Source organism: Salvia hispanica, chromosome 2 (genome assembly GCF_023119035.1).
Source record: "Salvia hispanica cultivar TCC Black 2014 chromosome 2, UniMelb_Shisp_WGS_1.0, whole genome shotgun sequence".
NCBI classification, from domain to species: domain Eukaryota; kingdom Viridiplantae; phylum Streptophyta; class Magnoliopsida; order Lamiales; family Lamiaceae; genus Salvia; species Salvia hispanica.
Window position 1 is genome coordinate 11,215,091 of NC_062966.1, and position 19,457 is coordinate 11,234,547.

The 19,457-nt window shown below is 39.6% G+C and overlaps 2 protein-coding genes across 3 annotated transcripts; one reads left to right on the forward strand and one right to left on the reverse strand.

Moving 5' to 3' along the window:
* The first annotated feature begins 540 nt into the window (after window positions 1-540).
* On the forward strand, window positions 541-12,080 carry LOC125208149 (mediator of RNA polymerase II transcription subunit 12). Of its 2 annotated transcripts, XR_007174063.1 has the most exons (14): window positions 541-823; window positions 1,575-1,828; window positions 2,864-2,923; window positions 3,173-3,278; window positions 3,379-3,447; window positions 3,567-3,620; window positions 3,792-3,899; window positions 4,528-4,677; window positions 4,781-5,128; window positions 5,250-7,510; window positions 7,797-10,400; window positions 10,746-10,839; window positions 10,971-11,070; window positions 11,200-11,338. XR_007174063.1 is itself a non-coding variant. In XM_048107724.1 (13 exons), exons 2-13 carry the CDS (start codon window positions 1,701-1,703, stop codon window positions 11,632-11,634), a joined length of 6,648 nt encoding a protein of 2,215 aa, XP_047963681.1. In that variant the 5' UTR covers window positions 543-823; window positions 1,575-1,700; the 3' UTR covers window positions 11,635-12,080. The 2 variants fall into 2 exon arrangements, 1 of the variants encoding a protein (XP_047963681.1); XM_048107724.1 differs by having other exon boundaries at window positions 543-823; window positions 10,746-11,070; window positions 11,200-12,080.
* Window positions 12,081-12,290: 210 nt separating this feature from the next.
* On the reverse strand, window positions 12,291-14,360 carry LOC125207730 (zinc finger CCCH domain-containing protein 56-like). Its single transcript, XM_048107196.1, has 2 exons — window positions 13,097-14,360; window positions 12,291-12,779 (listed from the first exon to the last, which is right to left on the reverse strand). The coding sequence occupies exons 1-2, from the start codon at window positions 13,878-13,880 to the stop codon at window positions 12,526-12,528; spliced, it is 1,038 nt and encodes a 345-aa protein (XP_047963153.1). The 5' UTR covers window positions 13,881-14,360; the 3' UTR covers window positions 12,291-12,525.
* Between the last annotated feature and the right edge of the window lie 5,097 nt (window positions 14,361-19,457).

The window sequence follows — 19,457 nt, forward strand, 5'->3', positions numbered from 1 at the left end:
TCCAGGATTCATAAATGGAAGGGGCGAAATATATATTAGTAGCTTGATTTAGGGCGAAAATGACAATTTTTTCAATTTTCGGAGCGACGTCGATGCAAATGGAAGAGGCGGACATGGTAATTTCACGTCCAAATAAGATGAAATTAGTCGCACGGAGGGGGCGACCGCCCCCTCCTCCCCCCTAGATCCGCCAGTGACTCTATACCCGTAGGATCAACAAAACAAAGCCAAATGATTAAAAAGTTCAAATCACTAAATGCCAATATCATCACCCTAAACCCTAATTGAGGAGATGAAAATAAATCATAGTTCCCGACTCTTTGGAGAAATTTTCCTAATTTAAATACATTTGCAAATAATTAATTCATTTGGGTCGTATAGTTTTAGAGAGAAATGGATATTGATGTTTGCTGTGGTTGAAAAGGTGACTGCTTATTTACTTCCGTTTTCTTGTCTAAAAGAGTACCCCAAGTGCAAATTTAGCACTAAACTTTCTGTTTCTGTAACCTATAGATACATCAATACGTACACATAAATAAAACAACACGTAATCTAGAATTCCCCTGATTTTGATTCCTCCAATACGATTTCAAATCCCTAATCTGGTAGTAAACCGATACTCCAAATCTCTCATCTTCCCCTCCATTTCCGCAATTTCTCTCTCTACTCTTCGTGATTTAAGTTATATGTGAAAAACCCTACCTTTTGCTATTTGCTCCTTTGAACCCTAGTTTAACTCCTCAACTCCCAATTCTTGGCAGACGATACTCGCGGGATTTGGGGATTCGATTAGTGTTAGGATTTCTTACTTTGTTTTTATCAGGTATGCTTTGATCCTGATCTCGTTCAGTTTTGGGAACGTCATATAAATGTTCTTTTGTAACTATGTGCTTCTTGGTTCGTTGCATCATTGGCTATTGGGCAGCTCATTTCGAGTTATTTGCTAGTTTAGATGAGTGTTGATTCAGTATAAATATCTGGTGTATGAGTTGCTTGGGCGATTGAGTTTGATATGTTGAAGCTGCTGACGCCAACTTCTTCAATTGTTGGAATTGCAGTGATTATTAAGGTTTGAGTGATTAAGCAAGGGATTGATTAATTATTGGCATTTTGTTTTGGGAGGGATGGGATCATGGAGGTTAAATCAAGATTGAAGAATGAGGGATGTAATGCGTAAAGTTGGGTTAATGTGTATAAGAGCAATTGTTTTAATTCATCCTTGTATCATTATTCACGAGTTGGAAAATATGATTTATTTCTTTTATTACACAAGCAAAACTCCACATGTTTGATGTTATCAATCTTTGTGCTGCTTTATGTTATCCTACAATCGATCTTAATGTTACTACTCTTATGTCAAAATTAGTGGCGAAACGAGCCATATTCATTGCATTGCTATACTTTTTGATGGTCTAGGATCTGTCTCACTCTTTTGGGTACAATGTTCATGTTTTGTCACACTACGTACTAAACTGGTTTTCTACACACAAATGTGTTTTTAATAAATAATTTACAGTTTAGTTGTCATGTCAGATAGAACTTTTCTTATTTCCTTGATCTATTATGTCTTGTAGAATTAAAGTGGCTATTTTACATGGATTATGGCAATCCCTGAATAAATTGCTCCGGTAGATTGGCAAGCATACATTTCCTTTTGCTGCTCAATGCTGGTGGCAGCATGCAGATGATTGTTGGAAGAGATGCAAAGGTATCATGCTGGCAGCTGCACTAGTGCGCTAAATAACAATGCAATTTCCGGGATACAATCGAGGGATGCATCCCGTGCTGATCCATCAACTTTGCCTTCTAACTTCTCACTAAATTCAAGGTAGTTATCCACTTGCATGTAGCATGTTAAAAATTCTATCGTAATAATACTGGGCTAAAGCAGGTCAATTTTCTGTCACTAAAAAGAATTCTGATGCTCTCATGGATAATCTTTTCCCCTTAAGAAGTAGGTTTCTTTTGTGATCTATTAACATTATTCTTGTTTTTCACATCAGATTTAGTAAGTTTTGTTTTTCTTCAAATGGTTCTTATAATGCAGGAGTTTACTCCATGCTCATGAATTGTGAAAGATAAATCCTTGATCTGATTTAACATTATTCTAGATCAAATATTCCGATGAAACTGTATCTGACATGGAGAACTGGATTTAAATGAAAACTTTCCAAATTAAAACACAATGGTATAGATTGTTTTACTTGATATGTAAGAACTAAGAAGTAAGAACAGTTATGGTTTATTGGAAATGAATTAATGCTAGGGTACTGCATTGATGAAATATTAGTAGTTAAAACATCCGATTTCATAAGGTTTTCGTTCTTGCACAATAACATCAGTAAATATGGAAGGGTTTTATGTTGGCATTTTTCTCAGTTTGGGACTTTGGGTGCTATACTACTGATTTTATATGGTCAATTTTGCATATTAACATCAGTTCATATGGAAGGGTTTAAGTTGCCATTTTTCTCAGTTTGGCACTTTTTGGGTGCAATACTACTGATTTGAGATGGGCTTTATGGTATCTTACATGTACTATGCAATGCTGCCCCCTTTCCTGATGTAGCATTTATTTTCTGAATTCTGATTGGAAATGGTATTCTGGTTCTTGGATGATTTTGTTTCTCTTCTCACCCTTTAGATATTGTTTCTTTTAATTGATATGTCGAGGCTGCTAGCTATTTCACCCTTTAGCATACTGTTTATATTGGTCTTTTTAGTTATTGTACATAAGCTATGCAATTAAATCTAACTTGAGAGTCCAATCACTTCCACCAAAATGCAGTATGTGCATCTCTTTTATCAAACCATTGAAGCATTTAATTCCTAACTGGTCTATTTACCTTGTTCTCTCTCCCAGACGTTCTGCTCAACCAAATCAATACAAATTGAGGTGTGATAAGGAATCACTAAACTCCAGGTAATTTCAGTATCTCCTCTTTATTTTTTAATATTTGGCGGACTACATTCTTCATTTGGTGGTCCTTAAAGGTCCTCAGGACAAGAGGTTATTGTTATTTTCCTCTATCCTCCATTCCTTACAGACTATAGTGTCAGAAACTTAGAGCCATCTAAATAATATCTTGATATCCCAGATTGGTCCTGAATTCCATTTTACAAATTATTATAACCCTTTCCTCAACCCAGCTGTACTTTATTATGGTTACAGAGTTGGGCCACCTGATTTTCACCCACAGACTCCTAATTGCCCTGAAGAGACACTTACAAGGGAGTATGTGCAATCTGGTTACAGAGAGACTGTTGAAGGACTTGAGGTAGTCTTTACATATCTTTCTGTATGTACCTGGCATATGACTCTTATCAAACCTCTTCTGCATTTGTTACTTATACATTATATCACCAAATTGAACTCAGGAATCCAGAGAGATCCTCTTGTCTCAGGTTCAGTTTTTCAACAATCCAACTATTGCCAAGTGCAAAGAGGTGTGCAGTAAAATTTGACCATGAACCTTCTCCTCGTTTTCCTAAGAAAATAGAGAATTTCTCATGCTTGCCTTTTGGTATGAATGAAGCTTATAAGTTAAATCGAAATTCACTTGCAGGCAATCCGAAAATGCCATAGAGCAATTAATGAGTCTCGTGCCCAAAAGCGAAAGGTGCTGTGTTCTTCTTTGCTCATCTTAGATAGTGAAAAAATAACACTATCTGTTTACTTGTAAATAGATCAATTTCTCCGTCTTCTGTTACTGCAGACAAGAATTAGTCATGGTTATGTGTTTGGATACCGATGACAAGCTTTGAAAATAACAAATACCCTCTATTTACAGGCAGGTCAAGTTTATGGAGTGCCACTTTCTAGTACTCTACTGACAAAGCCTGGTATATTCCCTGAGCAAAGACCATGTGGAGAAGACTTCAGGAGGAAGTGGATTGAGGCATGTCTTTTTAGTTTCATACAAATTTCATGAAGTTGATATTTGACTTCTAAAGCTCATCCGTGATATAATGAATTGCCTTCAAGAGCTAGGTCGTCCATATTTTCATAAAAGATGCACCTTATTTGGTTTGTGAATTGTGTCAGGATTGATTTCTGAACTAGGTTGTTATATGCACTTCCCCCCTATCTTCATTTATATAACTTTCTTTCAGTTGTTGAATTGGACTACAAAATGCATTACCATAGGTTGGATCATTGCTGCACAACCATAATCACAAATTATGCTAAATGTCCCCGAATTTCCATTTCGGGCTTGCCTTTTCATTGTATTCAACTAGGCAATCCATGTTTTATGATGAATAATCCTAAAAGTGAGCGCCAAGATGTTCAACATTATAAGTTTGACAAGTGAAGACTTTGTTTATGTTTGATTCCTTAAGCTTCTAAAGTTGTTCATGCAGTTGTATTAGTGTAACTATTATGATGCAATATGAGGGAAATGTCGCAACTCACAATGAACCTGGAAAATTTTCTTGATGGCATTTGATGTTCATTAGTGTAATGATATTCTTGTGATAGTGGTAAAAGCAACCAGGATACTGATTTGTTTTTGAGCTTCTCTCCAGGGTTTATCACAACCACATAAAAGATTGCGGTCATTGGCTGACCATGTTCCTCCTGGCTATCGGAGGAAGTCTCCATTTGAAGTTCTTATTAGAAATAATGTTCCATTGTTGAGAGCAACATGGTTTGTCAAAGTAACTTATCTTAATCAGGTATGGATATCCAGCTAAGAGAAGAAGTGGATTTATCCTTTTTAAAGAAAAACTGATTTTCTGTCCTCAGGTTTGGGATTAGTGATCTTATTTTTTCTGTCAGGTTCGTACGGCCTCTTCTAATACATCATCTGGGTATCATGAAAAAACTCAAATTTCACGTTCGGAACAATGGACGAAAGATATTATAGAGTACTTGCAGTGTCTATTGGATGAATTTCTTACAAGGAACAATACTCATTCAGCATTGTATGCGCGGGATCGGTCTTCACAAATGATCTTCGCTGGTTCAGTGCAACAAAAGGGTGATTCATATTCATCTGTTGTAGATGGTGAGGAACCTTCCCTGTATAATAAGTGGTGGTATGTGGTGAGAATTATTCATTGGCACCATGCTGAAGGATTAGTCATTCCTTCTCTCATTATTGATTGGGTTCTTAATCAGCTCCAGGTACTGATCTTCTTTCATCTACCTCTTTATTTTCTGGATGCAATAGATTAGCTATCTACAATTTGTTCTGATAATTGTGTTATCCTTTAATGTTCCAACCCATGAAATCATGGCACCACAGGAAAAAGAATTGCTCAGTGTTACCCAGTTGCTATTGCCCATTATATATGGTGTCATAGAAACAGTTGTTTCATCTCAGACTTATGTGCGTACACTAGTGAGGATTGCTGTTCGGTTCATACAAGAGCCTTCTCCTGGTGGTTCTGATCTTGTTGATAATTCTCGACGTGCATATACTACTGCTGCTGTTGTTGAGATGCTTCGGTATTTGGTACTAGCTGTGCCTGATACTTTTGTGGCTTTGGACTGTTTTCCCTTGCCAGCGTGTGTAACAAGTCATGTAGTAAATGATGGAAGTTTCTTATCTAAAATGGCTGAGGATGCTAAGAAAGTGAAGGGTGGTCAAATTGAAGTATCCGGTGTACTTAGGGATAAAAACCATGATGTTCAAGCTGACTCCTTTTCATTTCAAAGTGTTGTTTCATCGATTAAAAAATGTTCAGATACTCTTTCAAGAGCAGCCAAACCCAATCATCCTGGTCACAATGTAGCAAAAGCCTTGCAGGTGTTGGACCAAGCTCTCATGCATGGGGATGTAGGAGTTTCTTGCAACTTGCTCTTAGAAAATACATGGGATGAAATTTATACTGGGCATTGGAGTGCTGAAGTGTGTCCCTGTTTACTTACATCACTTAAGCATATTGGTAAGGTGACACCATCATTACTTTGCTCCATTTTCCTAATTTGTGAATGGGCTACTTGTGAATTTAGGGATTTTCGTGCTGCACCTCCCCAAGGTCTTAAGTTTACTGGTAGAAGAGATTTCTCTCATATATTTATAGCAATACGACTTCTAAAACTGAAGATGGAAACCTTGTACAGTTCAAAGCCGAGAAACAAAGATATTTTAGATATTTTTGAGAGTCCAAGCCTTTTGCATGATGTTATTGTATGTTGGATCGATCAACATGAGGTGCATAACAGGGAAGGTTTTACAAGAGTGCAACTTCTAGTAAGAGAGTTGATGCGATCTGGCATTTTTAATCCTTTGGCATATGGCAGACAGCTGATTGTAAGTGGAATCATGGATGGCATTGGACCTATGGTTAGCCTGGAAAAGCGTAAGAGACATTACAAACTCTTGAAGCAATTGCCTGCTCCCTACATTCGTGATGCTCTGGAGGAAGCCCAGCTTGTTGAACCACCAATTCTTTTGGAAGCAATGAATGTTTACTCTAATGAACGCCGTTTGCTACTTGATGGGTTGCTAGGAGCCAGTAAATTTACTCCTGGTGCAAGAAATGCGACAAAGAAAAAGTATTTCCACATGTCTGAAAATGGAAATGGCTCCCCATCTTCTGTTGATCAGTGGTATTTTCAGGCAACTTCCAAATCATCAACAGATGCCGACTTGGATTTCAAGCTTGAGGAGTTAAAAGCTTCAATTTCGTCACTGTTGCAATTTCCCAATCCTTCTTCATCTGCTGATACTGGAGTTGATGAATCTCAAGTGAGCACCAAGAGACCTGGTGGGGTCTATAATAGAACTGATGGCACTGAAGAAACATCTGGGTGCGAAGAATGCAGAAGAACGAAGAGACAAAAATTAAGTGAAGAAATGAGCTCAATCCTGCAGTCAAATCCAGCTGATGATGAAGAAATATGGTGGATAAAAAAGGGGGTCCAATATATGGAATCATATAAAGCAGAACCACCTCCTAAGCCTACCAAGCAGACCTCGAGGAGCAGGCAGAAATCTGTCCGGAAAACTCAAAGTCTTGCTCAATTAGATGCTGCTCGAATTGAAGGTAGCCAGGGAGCATCTACGAGCCATGTATGTGAAAGTAAGATTGGGTGCCCACACCACAGAAGTGTTTCTGATGACATCGTAAAATCAGTATATGTGGCCAGAAAACTGTCCTCTGGAGATATTGTTTCAATTGGAAAGCTTCTGAAGCAGATGCGGTTTGTAGAGAAGAGGAAGTTGATTGTATGGATGATAGCTGCGGTTAAGCACCTAATTGAAGAGGCTGAAAGGACTGTGCCTAAGATTGGTCAATATGGTAGGACACTTCCTGCTAATGATGGTCGAAGCTCCACATGCTGGAGGCTTGGTGAAGATGAACTGTCAGCAATTATATATTTAATGGATGTTTGTCATGAATACACCTCCGCAACGAGGTTTCTTCTTTGGTTGTTGCCAAAAATTCCTAATAATCCTGGTACTGCGATCCCCAGTAGGAGTATCATGATGCTTCCTAGAAGTGCAGATAACGATGTCTATAACATTGGGGAAGCATTTCTTCTGTCATTCATTCGTAGGTATGCTCTTCAATTCAATCTTCAGTGTTTTGTCATATCATTTGTGGATATTGTTTGGGGGTTCCCTTGTCCCTCACTAGAATTTCATCGATTATTCTTGCAATGGTTGCACTTAACCATGGTGTATATTAAAAATTAATATGCTTGCTTCTGAAAAGCATATTTTTGTATTCCCCTGATGAAGGCACTGCATATATATAATTATACACTCCATATTTCTCTCATAAAATTACTGCATTCTGTTGATCCTTAATATTTTCACTCATCTTATTTTTTTCGGTTTCAGTTATGAACACGTAATTGTTGCAGCTGACCTTATTCCTGAGACTCTGTCTGCCACAATGCATCGTGCTGCCACATTTTTGGCATCTAAAGGTAGGGTGGTTTCGGCGTCACCTGCCTTAGTTTATGCCCGCCAAATTCTGAAGAAGTACAGCAATGTAACCAGTGTCATTGAATGGGAAAAGAACTTCAAATCCACATGTGATAAGCGACAGAGTTCTGAAATAGACTCGGCAAAGTCCTCAGAAGGGGACTTTGGCTTTACCCTTGGTGTTCCAAATGGAGTGGAAGATCTTGATGATTATTTCCGTCAAAAGATAACAGGTGCAGCACGGGTTTCTAGAGTGGGTTTGAGCATGAAAGAAATAGTTAACAAGCATGTGGATGAATCTTTTCAGTACTTCTACAACAAAGATAGAAAGCCTTATGGTGCTGGAACAAATAAAATCCCAAGTTTGGAGAGGTGGGAAGATGGCTATCCTTTAGCTCAAAAAATTGTGCAGGGATTGATTGACTGCATGAGGCAAACTGGTGGGGCTGCACAGGAAGGAGATCCTTCACTGGTTTCTTCTGCAATTGCTGCTATTGTTAATAATGTTGGACAAGTAATTGGCAGAATTCCTGATTTATCTGCCAGCAGTAATAACTCAAGTGTCCCTTCCTCTTCTGGATCCCTAAATTTTGCAAGGTGCATTTTACGGGTTCACATCACCTGTCTATGTATATTAAAGGAAGCACTTGGAGAACGTCAGAGCCGAGTCTTTGAGGTCGCTCTTGCAACAGAAGCTTCTTCCGCACTCATGCAAACTTATGCACCTGGAAAGGCACCTCGCAGCCAGTTTCAAATGTCTCCTGAATCCCTCGACTTCAATGCAAATTTACCTATTGAACACTCGAGTAAAGCAGCTCTTGGGAGAGCAGCTAGAACAACAGCTGTTTCTGCACTAGTTGTTGGGGCAATTCTTCAGGGAGTTGCTAGCCTGGATAGAATGGTTACCCTATTTAGGATTAAAGAGGGCCTGGATCTAATGCAGTTTGCAAGGAGTCTGAAAACTAGCATGAACGGAAATGCACGATCCGTGGGAGTTTCGAAGATTGACAGCATGATTGAAGTTTCAGTGATCTGGTTCAGGGTTCTTGTAGGGAACTGCAGAACAGTATGTGATGGACTTCTTGTGGAACTCTTGGGTGAAGCTTCAGTTGTAACTCTCTCGAGAATGCAGCGAATGCTGTCTCTGGACTTGGTTTTTCCACCCGCCTATTCTATATTTGCCTTTGTGATATGGAAGCCTATGCTTGATGCTAGTGTTGGAGCACGAGAAGATTCACATCAGTTGTCTCAATCACTGACTGCAGCTATAGGTGATGCCATAAAGCACTTTCCCTTCCGTGAGATATGTTTCCGCAAAGCTCATGGTTTATATGATCTCATAGCCGCAGATACTCTTGATTCAGAATTTGTATCAATGCTGCAATCTATTGGTACAGAAAGCAAATTAAAAGCTGCTACTTTGGCCCCTCTTCGTTCTAGGCTTTTTCTAGATGCACTCATAGACTGCAAAATGCCAGAACCTGTAACGAGATTGGATGTGGGAAATTGGATCTCTGGTCAAGGTGAAATAAAAAAACAATGTGCAGAAAATGTGAAAAAGCTTATGTGTAGGCTTGTAAATGTTTTGGATACCCTGCAACCTGCCAAGTTTCATTGGCAGTGGATTGAGCTTAGGCTCCTCCTAAATGAACAGGCTGTTAACGAAAAGATTATGGAAAACGAGATCTCCTTGACTGATGCAATACGATCTCTCTCACCCCATTCTGATAAAAATACTGCTTCGGAGAATGAGAGTATCTTTGTCCAAATTATCCTAACCAGATTACTTGTCAGGCCTGATGCTGCTCCCTTATTCTCTGAAGCTGTTCATTTATTGGGGAAGTCGCTCGAGGATTCAATGCTGTCGCAAGCAAAATGGTTGCTCAGAGGTGCAGAAGTCCTGTATGGCAAGAAAACAATTTGGCAGAAAGTTATGAATATTGCTGCCGACATCAAAGAATTGTCTGTTAAGCCTCAATACTGGAAGCCATGGGGATGGTTGCATGCTGATACCAAATCAGTGAGTAGTAAAGGTGAGAGATTGAAATCCGAAGTTGGTGCCCTTGAGGAAGGCGAAGTTATTGATGAAGGGGCTGATGCTAACCATTCTGCAATAGGGCATGGCCTCTCGGTCGTTGAAGGGGTGGTTGTGAATCAGCAGCATCTGACAGAGAGAGCTCTGATTGAATTGATCCTTCCTTGTGTGGATCAAGGCTCTGATGACTTGCGTAATAGTTTTGCAAGTGAAATGATCAAGCAGATGAGCAACATTGAACAACAAATAAATACAGTTACTCGTGGAGGTGGCAAGTCTGCAGCAACCCCATCCCCTGCTATTGGAAGTCCTGCCAATAAAAGTGGCAGCCGCAAGAGTGCAAAAAGCGGCAGTCCTGGGATACCAAGACAATCTACTGTATCTGCTGACACTGTTCCACCTTCTCCTGCAGCACTGCGAGCCTCCATGACTTTGCGTTTGCAGTTCCTGCTGAGATTACTCCCTATTATTTGCGGAGATAGGTAATTTTACTTTTCTGATTGCATCATGTTCTTTTCTGGTTTAACCTCAAACTGTCAATATCAAATGTCATGAATGTGTGGTTTACCTTAAAAGTCGTTGACTTATAGTGTTTGTTTCAACATCTATGTCATGAATGAACTTTTCATTCATTCCACTTTCTCTGTATTACTGTTTGACACGAACAACCATTTCTGTTTGGTTTGTGTATTTGTATGCTGGCTTTCATTCTAACATGATAGTTATTAGTAGTACTCCATGTCCATGTGGATATTTGAATATCCTATTCTTATGAATAATAAGGCACATTGTACTTATTAATATGTACTAACATGTCACTTTTGCAGGGAGCCTTCAAGCCGTAATATGAGATACATTCTTGCTTCAGTGATTTTACGCCTTCTCGGAAGCAGGGTCGTGCACGAAGATAACTCCCTCTATGTAAATACTGCACCGACTTCTTCCAATAGGGATGCAGGATCTCTTATGGAGAAATATACATCTACGACATTTCTGTGTGGTGAAAGCCTTTTTGATTGTTTGTTGCTCGTGCTGCATGTGCTGCTGAGCAGTTACCAGCCAAGCTGGTTGAAACTGAAATCCGAATCCAAGCTAACTGAGTCCAGCAAGGACTATGCTGCTTTTGATCGGGAAGTTGCAGAAAGCCTGCAGGTTTGTTTGACATTTGCAAACTCCATATTTCTTTCGAAATCCATATTATCATCGTTTGGAGGGGGGAAATGTGTATAGCAGTTCAATTTCTCTTCTTCCTCATGTCAAGATCTTGCCGTTAATATGCAGAATGACTTGGATCGCATGGAACTACCCAAGACAATCCGGTGGCGTATTCAAAGTGCGTTGCCGTTTCTAACACCACCTGCTCGATCTTCACTCTTGTGCCAGCCTCCGTCTGTACCACATACTGCCCTTGCCTGTCTCCAACCGAGCAACCTGGTGACAGTGTTAAACCCCTGCAACTCAAACCTACCTCAGAGGAATACGGGGCGCACCAACATGAAATCAAAGTCACAGACGTCGCAAGCGGACCTTGACACGGAGATCGACCCGTGGACCCTTCTGGAGGATGGCGCCGGGGCGGGGCAGCCCTCGCCAAGCTCTGCAGGCATCAGCAACAGCGAGCATGCTAATTTCAAGGCTTCCTTCTTGCTAAAGGGAGCCGTTAGGGTTAGGCGGACGGATCTCACGTACATTGGTGCAGTAGATGAGGACAGCTGATGCGAAGCACGGCCTAGACTTGGTTGTTTTGAATTTTTTTCATGTAGGTTGTGTCCCGGATGGTCTACTCTCGCGTATCTCCAGTTGTTAATACCTCAGAGGAGACGGGAGGGGGGCGAGGAGACTGCTCCGGAGACTCATTCTTTACAGGTGCCTTGGCGGCCGGGTCGGTTCAAAGACGAAAGTTTCTACCCGGCTTCCTCTGGTACGCACGGGCGATCTGGGACCCTGCTCACCACTAACACCTTTTGATTGTTCCAATGTTCTGGATGGTGCATTTCCATAGTTGTATATATAGATACAATATATTTTTCCCTTTTTTCTTTTGTCGTCTGGAGCTGAGTTGAATGTAAGAGAAATGAGGGTTGTAGCTTCTTTGATGCTCAGCGATATTTTGTTACAAATATTATGGTCTTCGATTATCATTATGTAGCGATTTTTGTCCACCATGTAATCCCCCTACGCTTGCGCCTCTGCTTGTTTTTCCCTTTAATAATTTATACCATCATACTTCTAAACCTTTCGTAATTTATCAAATATCAATTTATGAAATATTTTGACATTATTGAAAAGAAAATGCTCAAATTTCTAACAAAGTCAACACCACCATTTTATCTACGATAACTAGAATCAAAATCTATTTCCAGGCAAGCATATGGAAAATTTCCAACAAATTAACATGTTCAGAAACACAATTTTGTTACAGTATGAAAGGCAAAAATGTTACAACATACAAAAACCGGCAAAGACATTCAGTCAGCGACGACGAACACCCCACACATGCTCTTCTTATTCTACAGAGTAACATCCGATACAACAACAAAGACGCGACAAAGCCGCTCGTTTCTTCTTATAACACCTTTATTAAGTGAAGAAACCACCATCTGTCCACTAGAGGTCATCGATCCAGTCACCATATATCTTGCTAATCTTATCTGGGCCTTTCCATTTCTGATTAGGTCTCTGTCCACTTCTCTGTATCGTGTTGGACAGTCTCTGGGGCCGGATTCCCAAATGATAGCCTTCGGCATGAGGAAGAGCTGCAACGAAACTATCAGCCGGTGTTCTCACCGGTTGTTTGGCATCGGGAGTTGACAGATTTTTAGCTTCCAAGTCAGTTGGCCCGCCACTGTAGTTGTGTAGTTCTGTTTTTTGCAAGAATTTGGAGCTTATCAGAGAAAAAACATTGTGGAGCAAGAAATAAAAGTAAACAGCACAAGCACAAAACCATTAATCACAGCGTTATCAAGAGTTTTGTCAAACGAACACATAAGCATTCATAATCGAGATTTTTATTCGGGATGGTACAGAAAACTGTAACGGTCTTTTATATGGTTAAAACAGCAAGCTCGACTAAACAAAGGAACGTGTAATCATATCCTTTTCCTTTTTGACGCTATAGCTTCTAAATGCAACAGAGATAAAATGCATTAAAAAATTGCAACATAACGAAGCGCTATACCTGCAGCACCATGAGCAAAGTGGCATTTGCTTCCAAAAGGGCAGTATCCAGTAAGCTCCCATTTGTTACAAATCCTCGTTTTCCAATTCGATGGCTTCAAGGTTGGTCCACTCGCACTGCCACCACCATTGCCATTGGTGTTGCAGTTTCCATTGCCACTGCCCGGGCCCAAGCTTATAGCCACACTTTCTCGGGCCTTGGACTGCTCATCATGAAGGAAAGTGCAGTTCTCCCCATAAGGGCATCCTTCCTCAGTGTAGAACTTCTTGCAGTGCCTTCCTTTATAAGACCTCTGCGTCTCATCACTGACCCCAACAATAGGGATCTGAAACTCCTCCCTCGGCTCAGATGATGATGCTCGTTCCTCCTCATGTGCGGCCACAATTTCTTGCCAATTATCAGGTGGTTTCCTGAGCTCCTCAACACTGTGCGCGAAATTACAATTGGTGACATACGGACAAGTCCCTGCCCGGAATTTGCAACACAGTTTAGTTTTGTAAAACATCTTTCCAATGGCCTTCGAGCGGTTAGAAGCTGCCCCGTCTCCTGTATTGGAACCCCTTGATCTCTTACTCGGTGGCTCACTTCCTGCACAAGCCCCATCGTAGCTCGAGTTTGAATTGGTGTCAAAAGAGGCTTCTCCATTCCACATCCCATATTCATCCTCCGTGGCCCAAACTGCTTGATCGGATTCCCAACTCTCATTGACAGGATTCCGAGAGCTCCCAGATAGAACATCAACCACATCGCCACTAGATACTCGATTCTCACGACGATAAGCCATTTCCAAGAAGATCGACCAAACAAATATATCCCCAAATGAATGAATTAACTTACATCAGCAAATGCTATATCTAAACCCTAACCTTTCTTGGAACCAAACAACAGAATTATAGCTAATCAAAGTGAAAAACACTCAAGAAACCCTAGTCTTGCATTCCTTCACACAAAATTAGATAAAAAATACAAACTTTAGCTAGAAATTGCAGGAAATCTGTTAAACTACTCTACTTTGATAAAAGTGTAAATATGGAGATTTCTCACCAAAATTGAAAGTGGTGTCGAGATCTTGGATGCGGAAGGCTGAAGCTACTAATTTGAAGATAGAATGTAGATAGTAGATCGTGAGTTTTTTCAGGCAAGTTTATTAAGTGACTGAAGCTAAAGATTTGATCAGACAGTTGGACGAACTAACTGGGGAACTAATCAGGCAAGTTTGATGAAACTGCACGTAAATCGTGATACGAAATATAGAAATGATTTATCTAGCCTTATTATTTGTCTGCATTTATAGTGCAACAATTCGCCTAAAATTACGATTTATTCCGCCTTTCTCTTATCTGGACTTGGAGATAGAAATCATTTATCTAAACTTATAAAATTTACGATATATTATGCCGCTCTTTTATCTGTGGACTTGGAGATAGAAATGATTTACCTAAATTTATCTAGTAGGATAATCCGCGTAAACTTTATGATTTATATCGTTTCTTTGTTATCTTGAATTGTTTGACTACTTGTATAGTAGTCAATCTATGTAAAATTTACGATTCATTCCTTTTATATCTCTCTTATCTAGACTTATTTGGTCACAAGTACATTGTGATAGTATACTCCCTTCGTGCCAAGATAAGTGAGTCATATTCTTTTTTCGGATATTCCACTATAAGTAAATCAATTTTCTTTTTAGCAAAAAATTCTCCTCTCTTACTTTATTCTCACGTACTATATTCTCTGTTTACTTCTTCTATGTTCTTTCTCTACTTTAACTATTTAAATATAAATTTTTTATATCCCGTACCTAAGAAGTGTTTCGCTTATCTTGGAACGGAACGAGTATAAAGTTTAAAATCTATTTCCTCTTTCTATCTCTTAATTGGACTTGATTGACTACAAGTATGGTGTAACAATCCATACAATTTACAACCCATCCCCCTCCCTCTCCCAACACATTGCATCAAACAAAAGTACAAAACAGTAGTATTATTGTATCACAAGGGCATAATTACAAACTACACTCTTCTAATGCCTAAAGTCGATAAAAAATGACGAAAATAGTCATGCTTCTTGGTTAACAGCCACAATTCAATAGCATGATCTTCGTACATGGAGTATCAGAGCATCCGCAACGCTGCCTCGTTGCGGACTCGGTCTCGTCTCGACGAGACGAGACGGCATCGAGACAGCGTTGCGGCTCCCGTCTCGTCTCGACGAGACGAGATGTCTTGACGCCCGACGCGTCCCGGCGAGGCAAGCCTCGAGCTCGCGAGACACGCGCCCGGCGCCATGTGGCGCGCGCGGGCTGCTGGCGTGACGCCCACTCGCCGACCCGCGAGTGGGCGTCGGATTTATGACGTCATAATTCAATTTTTTTTAAAAAAATCAGATTTTTCAAAAAAATAAATAAATAAAAATTTAAAATAAAAAATGGTAATATGACCGTTGAACGGTCATATTTTTAATTCTTTTTTTTTTTTTTTTTTTATATTCTATATATACTCTTCTCCATTCTCCATTTTACACACAAACACACATCTATTCTCTCATCTCTCTTTTTTATATTCTATATATACTCTTCTCCATTCTCCATTTTACACACAAACACACATCTATTCTCCCATCTCTCTTTCTTTCCTCTCCAATCACTTCTATAAAATCATTCCTTTATTTTTTTCTTCTCCCAAATTTAATCAATTATGGATCCATTTGAGCAAATGCGTCGAATAATGGAAGAATCGCTAGAAGAAGATCGACGTAGGGAGGAGGAAGCCGCCGCGCCTCCTAGGCGACGCCGAACATACATCCACCGTAACCGGGAGGAAGCCGCCCCAAGGTTGGAACGTGATTACTTCAGTCCGAACCCGGTGTGGGGAGATATCTACTTCCGTCGCCGTTTCCGTATGTCACGCCCGCTATTTTTGCATATCGTGAATCCATTGGCGGCACGGGAAGAGTTCTTTAGAGAAGGGTTCGACGCTGTTGGCCGTCCTAGCCACACGACGCTCCAGAAATGTACTGCGGCGATCCGTCAGCTTGCTACTGGACAAACGGCGGATGCGTTCGACGAATACCTGCACGTCGGAGAATCCACTGGGCGACTTTGTTTGTTGAACTTCTGCAAAGGCGTCCGGGCAGCCTTCACCGCCGAATTTCTGAAGAAGCCAACCACCGCAGATTGTCGGTTTCTGCTCCGTCTTCACGAACAAGTGCACGGATTCCCCGGGATGCTCGAGAGTGTCGATTGCATGCATTGGCAATGGAAGAATTGCCCTGTGGCGTTGAAGAGGTCATACACGAGCGGCCACAAAGGCACCCACCCCACCGTTATACTCGAGGCCGTCGCCGACTACCGGCTATGGATTTGGCATGCGTATTTCGGGTTCCCCGGCTCGAACAACGACATCAACGTGCTCAACAACTCCGACCTCTTCGCTGAAGTTCTAAATGGTAAAGCGCCGGTCATCAACTTCGTCGCTAACAATCGCCAGTATAAAATGGGGTACTATCTTGCCGACGACATCTATCCGAAGTGGCCAACCTTCGTGAAGACGTTCAACAGGCCTACGGACGAAAAACAGTCTCTTTTTGCGCAGAAGCAAGAGTCTGCTCGCAAGGATGTGGAGAGAGCGTTCGGGGTTCTCCAAGCTCGATGGAACATTATCAAAGCCCCGGCTCGACAGTGGTTTATGGAGAATATGGTCGACATCATGTATACGTGCATAATCTTGCACAACATGATTGTCGCCGACGAAGGACCTGAGGCGGGAAATTGGTTCGACCCTGAAACCCCGGGAAGCTCAACCGCAAGTAGTCCGCCTCGAACGGGAGTGCATCCGTCTTTGCAATAGCGGTTGTCTATTCGGGCAAGGACACGTGATTCTACCGCCCACGCCCAACTCCAGGAGGATCTAATGGAGCACATTTGGGCAAAATTTGGCAACCATTAGATGATCGTCACTAGAGAACTCCTTCTTCTGCTTCTTTGCCTCCATTTTTTTTTATTTGAGTTTAAGTGTGCAATTTGTAATTTCTAGTTTTTTAATTATGTCTTTTTTATTTTTTTAGGTATTTTAAATTGTAATTTTATTTTATTTATAATGAAGTGTGTTTTTTATTAATTGAATTTGTTGGAATTAAAAATAAAAAATGAAATTGAATGAATAGTTAAGAGATGGTTAAGAGATGGAGGGATGCAGGTGTTGTCTCTTAGTTAAGAGATGAGCTGAAAAGTACAGTGGGGCCCATGAATAGTGAAGAGATGAGACGGTTAAGAGACGGATAAGAGATAGCGTTGCGGATGGCATCAACAACGACATTTCTACAACTTGCTTTGTGACCAAGTCGGTGACACAAAGTACATTTTTATTATTCGTTTTACATATGCTTCTTCACATGTTGGGCTTGTTAAGATATATTCTTTTGGTTTCAGAATAGGAGTCCCGGTTTAAATGGTAATAGAGTCTCACTATCCATTAACTTATTCCACTCATGTTTTATTCAAAACTAATATATACACGTGAGACTCACATTCCACTACTTTTTTTCATCCATTTTTCTTAACATTTCTTAAAATCCATGCCGCCAAGAAATGAAACTCATAATGACGGACGAAGGGAGTAGTTATAATATACATATGCTCTAACCAACTACTATAATGTAACACTCCTACTGCCCATTGCTTTCTAATATGCAAAGATAAAATAAAGTACAGATAAATTTTTTTTCGCATATACTTCATGAGCTTTGAGTACGTCAATGTTATTGGAGTTACTGGATTTGAACCCGTGACTTTCAGTCACATAAGATAAAGTTGTTTGTTTATCAATTGAGGACCGAATCAAAGCAAAATATGAGTGAAGATTAGAGGAGCACGATTTTAAGCGAACCAATAGGTATGGGTTGGAACCCGGATTGAATACAAACAATTCAACTACAATTGTGTTATCGGGTTCCCTGATCTGATTAGGGTTTAATGTCCCGGTTACCGTTCATAACTTCTTTGAACTAAAATTTGTAGTTAACGGTTGATTTAGAACCGTTGTAATTGTCGGTTTCCATTTTATAGACACGACAATCAAGTATAAAGGTACGGAGGATGTAGGTCTGCAAAAAAAGTGACGATTTTTTTTTGCCAAAATAGGTGATTTAGGCGGAAAACCGTTATTCAAATTTTTGGACTTTTTTCCAATATTTGAAATTAAAATTCAAATCCCTCCATTTTTATTTATAACTATTCAATTTTCTCATCTCATATTCTTATGTCAATAAAGAATTCTCTCTCTTTACTCTCTTAAGTGTTATTCTTGCGATTATTACTGCTATTTACTTATTTACTAGGTATCTAATATAAATGAATATGTCTTATTTTAGTGGTACTCCGGTTATTATGACAAATGAATTGTGCATGTGATCAAGTTGAAAGTGGAAGAGTAAAAGAAAACAAATAGGACCAAGTCGTCAAAGCTTTTGTAAATGACATTTCCCAAATGATATAACATCTTGACAAAGTTAATTCTATGATTTTGTATGTTACATTAATTGTTGATCTATAATTTTATCTAATAGTATTCATTTGTGAATTGTTTGTAGGCCCAGGAAGAAATATTTAGGCCAAAAAATAAGTAGAACTTCTATGTTACTAAATGCATAAAAATGATTTATCTAATTTGGCTGCATTTATATTGCGACAATCCGCGTAAAATTTACGATTTATGCCGTCTTTTTTTTTTTTTTTTGTGTGTGTGTCTGGAATTGGAGATAAAAATGAATTATCTTGCACTTATCTGGTTATATTTGTAGTGCGATGATTCGCGTAAAATTTACGATTTATTCCGTCTCTTTTTTATCTGGATTGGAGATAAAAATGATTTATTTGAACTTATCTAGTACGATAATTCGCGTAAAATTTACTTATCTCGTCTCTTTCTTATTTGTACTTCTTTGACTGCAAGTATAGAACGATTTTATCTCGTCTTTATCTCTTTCTTATCTGGACTTGTTTGGCTGCAAGTATGGTGCAATCAGTCGCAGATCCAAAACCTGATAATAAAGGGGGTAGAATTAATATAAAATTATCAAATAATAATATATTTTTAATAAAAAATATATTTATATCCAAGTAGCACTAGCGTCTGAGGCGGGATATTAATGTTTTAATACGCTCTCCGTCCCACAAAAGTATGTACTTTTGGTTGGGTACAGGGTTTAAACAATCGACTTTTTTTGTCCCGAGAAATTATGAATGATTCCAAACTTTAGGATTTTTCTAGTTGATTTTTAGAATTGAAAATTAAATTTGAATTCGACCAAATTTATATTTTCCGGTAATTTATTCATAATTGAGTGACATTTGATGATGGAT

Bases quoted from the DNA above. Each gene is read 5' to 3' on its own strand.
- LOC125208149 (XM_048107724.1), top strand. From the start codon at position 1,701: ATGCAAAGGTATCATGCTGGCAGCTGCACTAGTGCGCTAAATAACAAT. The intron at 3,900-4,527 runs GCATGTCTTTTT...GCTTCTCTCCAG, and splicing joins TCAGGAGGAAGTGGATTGAG to GGTTTATCACAACCACATAA. The intron at 7,511-7,796 runs GTATGCTCTTCA...TTTCGGTTTCAG, and splicing joins CTTCTGTCATTCATTCGTAG to TTATGAACACGTAATTGTTG.
- LOC125207730 (XM_048107196.1), bottom strand. From the start codon at position 13,880: ATGGCTTATCGTCGTGAGAATCGAGTATCTAGTGGCGATGTGGTTGAT. The intron at 12,780-13,096 runs GTATAGCGCTTC...TGCAAAAAACAG, and splicing joins CTTTGCTCATGGTGCTGCAG to AACTACACAACTACAGTGGC.